The sequence below is a fragment of the Primulina tabacum genome, chromosome 9 (assembly GCF_025594145.1).
Source record: "Primulina tabacum isolate GXHZ01 chromosome 9, ASM2559414v2, whole genome shotgun sequence".
Classification (NCBI taxonomy): Eukaryota; Viridiplantae; Streptophyta; class Magnoliopsida; order Lamiales; family Gesneriaceae; genus Primulina; species Primulina tabacum.
Genome location: NC_134558.1, coordinates 16,740,344 through 16,745,632, shown reverse-complemented (window position 1 = coordinate 16,745,632; position 5,289 = coordinate 16,740,344). Strand labels below are relative to the sequence as shown.

At 35.1% G+C, this 5,289-nt stretch overlaps 1 protein-coding gene across 1 annotated transcript; it reads right to left on the bottom strand.

Moving 5' to 3' along the window:
- Positions 1 to 3,757: 3,757 nt before the first annotated feature.
- Positions 3,758 to 4,156, bottom strand: LOC142556950 (nuclear transcription factor Y subunit B-5-like). The gene has a single exon (XM_075668433.1). The coding sequence runs from the start codon at positions 4,154 to 4,156 to the stop codon at positions 3,758 to 3,760; it is 399 nt and encodes a 132-aa protein (XP_075524548.1).
- Between the last annotated feature and the right edge of the window lie 1,133 nt (positions 4,157 to 5,289).

Sequence of the window (5,289 nt, the reverse complement as noted above, 5' to 3'; positions counted from 1 at the left end):
GGTCAAGGAGGAGTCCTAGCCATGCTAGGACTCGAGCCAAGTGGGCTGGGAGGAGTCCTTGTTGACAAGGACTCCTACCCGAGAGTGCAGTAAGGGTGCGCAGGGTTCAGCTGTGGCGTAGGGGGTGTGGGGCTCTGCCTGGGTTCGAAGGCTGGGTTTGAGTGAGTCCTTAGGGTCTTAATTCAGGGCACGATAGGTTGGTTTGGTGGTTGGGCTAACGGATAGAGTCCTAGAAGCAAGAACAAGAGTCCTTGTCCTTAAGCAATTCTCGGCCACTTTAGATACTTGCTGAGGTGGTTCGATTTTGGTGTTAGGTATGGTTTCCGTGTGTTCCTTAGGTCCAGTAGGGTACTCTAGGGTGTTGGTCATGGTTTGGAGCAACATGGCTCGGGGGTGACTCGATAGAATCAAGAGATGGCTCAGGGTCGAAGTTTATGTGTCATATTAGGGTTTCCTAAGCTTTAAAACTTGAACAACGGCTCACGGGGGTCGATTCGTGGTTCATGGGGACTAAAATGATATAAAAAGACTAAACTTAGAATTTAGGAATTTTATATTAAAGTTTGGGATTTTTCGGAATTAAAACGCCTTCAAACACGTCCAAATACGAATTAATTAAAAAGTCTCGTTTTTAAGCTACATAAAATTATGGGAATTTTAATTTAAGCTTAAATAATTATTTGGGACATGTTAGAGTCAAGAAAATCAAGAAAACGTCAAAAACGTAAAACGTCAAGTCCAAGGGTAAAACGGTCTTTTCACCGGAAAATTCGTAAACGTCATGGCAGTGCCCGATTTGCTGTTTTACATGCTAATATGATTATTTTTAATGTTTATGAATGTTTACAGGGTAAAATGATTATTTTATATGTTTATGATTTAAAATGTTCATTTTAAATGCCTGTGGATTTTCATGATGAAACAATAACATTAAAAGACATGTTGCATGCTTGGTTTAAAATGAAAAATGTTATATGCATAATTTTTATTAAGTGATGATAATATGTTGAAGGATGTGAAGGGATTGTGACTAACACGATAATATGTTGGAGATATCGTGAGGGTTATGGTCCCAAGGGGAGCCCGGCGATCGTATTTCCTTGGATACGGATATGTATATGTAAATGTATATGATGATATGATAATACCTAAGGCCAGGGCCCAGTTGACCGGTGAGAGTGTTGCTGGTGTCCCCCGCCGCCCAGTACTCTGGTTACATGTAGATGGATCCATCGCCTAACACGTAAATGAAAGTCACAATCAACGATCTGAATTCAACAAACACGAACATGAACACGAACGTGAGTATGAATACGAATATGGACATGAATATGAATATGTTTAAGTGATATGTTTACGTCTTTTGAAAATGTTTTTATGCATCATGAAAATGTTTACGAAAATATTTAAGGTTAAGTTTATGCATCCTCATGAAAATGATATTTTCAGTACAAGTATTTTTCACCGTTATATGTTAACTGTATTACGTAGTACTTGTTACCAAAGATAGAACGTGTTGAATCTTTAGACTCACTAGGTGTGTTGATGCAAGTGGGATTGATAAATATGATATTGGAGGTCTTGACGGGTGACTTGCTGGACTGTCGGTGCACATAACCCGGGGACCAGCGCTTCTATTTCCACATTTAAGTTTATGACTTTAAGTTAAAGATTTCTACGACATTTCACTTTATGATTTTGAGAGATTTTTGAGAGGTAGTATGGGCTACACTTTTCAAATAATTATTGATTTTTAGGTTTGGTAAATGATTTACGATTTCATGTTTGATTTCTCTCTTTGGATTTTCAAGCACTAGTAGGATGTTTTATTTTAAAAATGGTGACAAGGTATTTTAAAACGTTTGTATAGAAGTATATTTAATTACGAGAAAAAAAAAATTTCTAGTACTTTTTAAGAAAAGGAAAAGAGGAGACGTTTCAATAATCAATGGATTAAAGGAGCTAGGAACAATAACAACATCATTCATCATACATATAGGCCATGAGATTCATTCAAGGAAAAATCCAACTTACAACCAATAGAACTTGTTGTGATAGCTTCTTGGTGGTTGATCCTACAACACAAGATCAAGAATATAGCATTAACTACACATCTTCAACCTATAAATTACCATTCAGGCCTAAACCACCATTCCCTTCACTTCAACCAAATACCCAAAAGATAAATTCCCTTACCTTGGTTACTTGCTCTTGAGGATATGAAGATCACACCTCCAACTTGAAGATTCAAACCTTTGAAAGAAAGGAATTAAGTGAAGAAATGAAGAACCCTAGTTCCTAAGTCGATGGTTGCAAGAGGGAAGAGAGAAATGACTAACTTATTGGCTTAGAAACTATTAAAAATATGTTTTCTACGCCAAATACACGGACCCCGTGCCCCCCTCCGTGTAAAGGTCCGTGGCAAGACCCAAACCACGTGTAAGGGTCCGTGTACCCACTTCCAGGGGCCAAACCTGCAATGTTTCTTGCGAATTAGCCAAAGTGATAAACATGAAAGTTGTAGCCCTATGTCTTTTCTTGACGCTCCCCAAATTTCAGGTCATTTGGAGGCCTGAATAAAAAGTTATGCCCATTCTCCCAACATGTGTCAGTGCAGGAACAATGAAACACACGACACACTTCGGGCCACTTTTGACTAATCTTCCTCAACTCTTTGAACAAAACTTAAAATAAAAAAGTTGTAGCCTTGGATCTTATCTTTCTAATGCAATTGGCCTCATGCCATTTGGATCAATATCTCATTCATTATGCTAAAAACCGTAACAGATACCAAAATTTTCAAACCGTTTCTGCACCACAATTACCTATTTGGCTCAAACTATCCAAACCATCAATCCAACTCCCAACATTATACCTTCATGACAAAAATAACTCCTCAAATACACAACCATCTACTTAACCATACCAAAACCATACAGTAAATAACCATGAATACAATGCAATAACCATATTGATGCTATAACATGCAATACCAACCCTTCCATCAACTATACTCATAAACCATAAAAATAACCATGATCAATAATAACTTAACCATATATCCATAATACCAAACCATAGAATAACATCATTGACAATAGAAAGATAAAAGGTTGGGATATTACAGTGGAATTCTTTTCATCTTGCCCGTAGTTTTTACCTAATAATTTTTAAGGGTTTTCCACGTAAATCTCGGTGTCCAGTTTATTCTTTATTTTTGGATTTTATTATCTCAAATTTCGCACGTGGGACCAACATAAATAAGGTTTTTAGTATCTAATTAGTCAAGAAATGGTATCAATGCAAGAAATCCGTTTTTGTACTATTAATCGATTTTTACTAGAGTGCTTGCATGACGTCTGACATTGTCAATTTGTTTGGCTGAAATCGAGAACTCAAGCGAAAGTTTTCGCATTAAATATTTGAAGAATACCATAACATTAAGACCAAATTGAAATAAAATAAATAAAGAGGGGAGAACCCCGCTTACCTTCAGTCTGTTAAATAATTTCTTTCTCAATTTTCTATTTATTTATGTACAATAATTTTAAAAAAATTAAAAAAATCAAACCATATGCTAAATACTAAACATGTATGAGAAGACAATATTAATAAAAACATATTTTTTCTTAAAAAATAAAATTAAAAAAGCCCTAAAATAATAACCACGCACAAAATTAATAAAACCCCACAAAATTAATTTCATCTGCAAGAAAATTATGTAGCTTGAAATTTTCAACTTTTGTCCCTAGGAGGGTCATTTAACGGTATACATGAATAAATTCTCCTGCATTTGATCTTCGCTACCACTAGCCTTACTTTGATTAACTTTAACCCCTTCAATCTCTCTATATATATCCAAATACCTCTTCAAAGGCCCTGCATAGTCATCGAACCCTAGCGTCTCCAAAGCGCAGCAGATATCGTCACCGTTCACCGTTTTTCGCCTCTCCTTTTGGCACTTTTCCGAGTCTTCGCTCGTGACGAATCCAATGAACTCAGACACGCACTCCTGCATAGTTTCTTTAGCTTCTTTCGAGATCTTCGCGTTCTGTGGGAGAATATTTTTCATGATTCTGCCGACGTTGGCTGTCGGAAGCAGTCTTTCTGGTTCTTTGAGGTCCTTCGAAGGGCTGGCTTCAGAATTATCAACCATCCTCAGAGAGAAAAGGGGTTTGATTTGGTTCGGAGAAGTTTAGGTTGTTTTTGGAGGATGATGACATAAATACAAGAGTTGGTCAAACTATTGTTTTACATTATGTTAATAATACACACACATAAACGTGTGTGTGTGTGTATATATGCTTTTGTGTGTATAATATATAAAGACAAAAATGTCATATTTCATCTCTTTATTATTAAGTCGTCGTTTTCAAGTCATGGCTTATACGAGTCAAAGTTCGATGATTTTGTTAACAAAAATAACATTATAATTCGTTTCACTTCAAGAAAACAAGACTTCAAGAAAAGGAATATCCATTTATGAATATCAGAACTAAAAAGACATGTTGTATCCGTCCCAATTGCAAAGTTCAGTTTTTATATTCCTTGCTCTTTTACCAATCCACCCTTCTTTTAAATCATTTACTTGTAAAATTTTCGTTAAATAAGAGTAAAATGATAAGCTGCTTTATAAAATTTATTTTTACAAACTTCTAAATTTCTGTCAATTAGACACAGACAAACCTAAATAAATAAAACGGAGGGAATATATAATTTTAAGCACTGGAAAATATAATGAGTGAGAAGATCGACCTTTTAAAATCAACATATATTTATATAAAATAAGTAAAGTTTATTGGTTAAGCATAAGAAGCTACTTGTTATTAAGGTGAGCTAGCTACTGCGATGATGATGGAAGCTGACAGGGCAATAATACATAGTACCGTACGTGCTATATATATTTTTTGTTAGCGTCAGCATCAATGGATCGATATTCTTCGGGGATTCTCCAATTAGTTTTGTTGGATAATCTTAGATCGATGTGGGGCATTAAAATCTTGAAAAAAAATAGGCTTTTAATATGCTTAAGCAAAGACCGACGGATCGTAATTAAGTTGATATTGTGCATGACATATGTTCTTGTAGTGTTCAAAAATTAGTATATTAATTAATTTAATTTATTAAAAGAATTAAATGATGAATTCAACATTTTTAATTTATTTTAAATATTTATACGTGTATTTTTATGATATTTAAATGCATATATTGAGTTTTAGCTTTTCAGAAGAATATTCGATGCACGGATCGAGGAAAGGAGATCGTAAACAACGTAGGTGATTTAATAAA

Bases quoted from the DNA above. Each gene is read 5' to 3' on its own strand.
- LOC142556950 (XM_075668433.1), bottom strand. From the start codon at position 4,156: ATGGTTGATAATTCTGAAGCCAGCCCTTCGAAGGACCTCAAAGAACCA.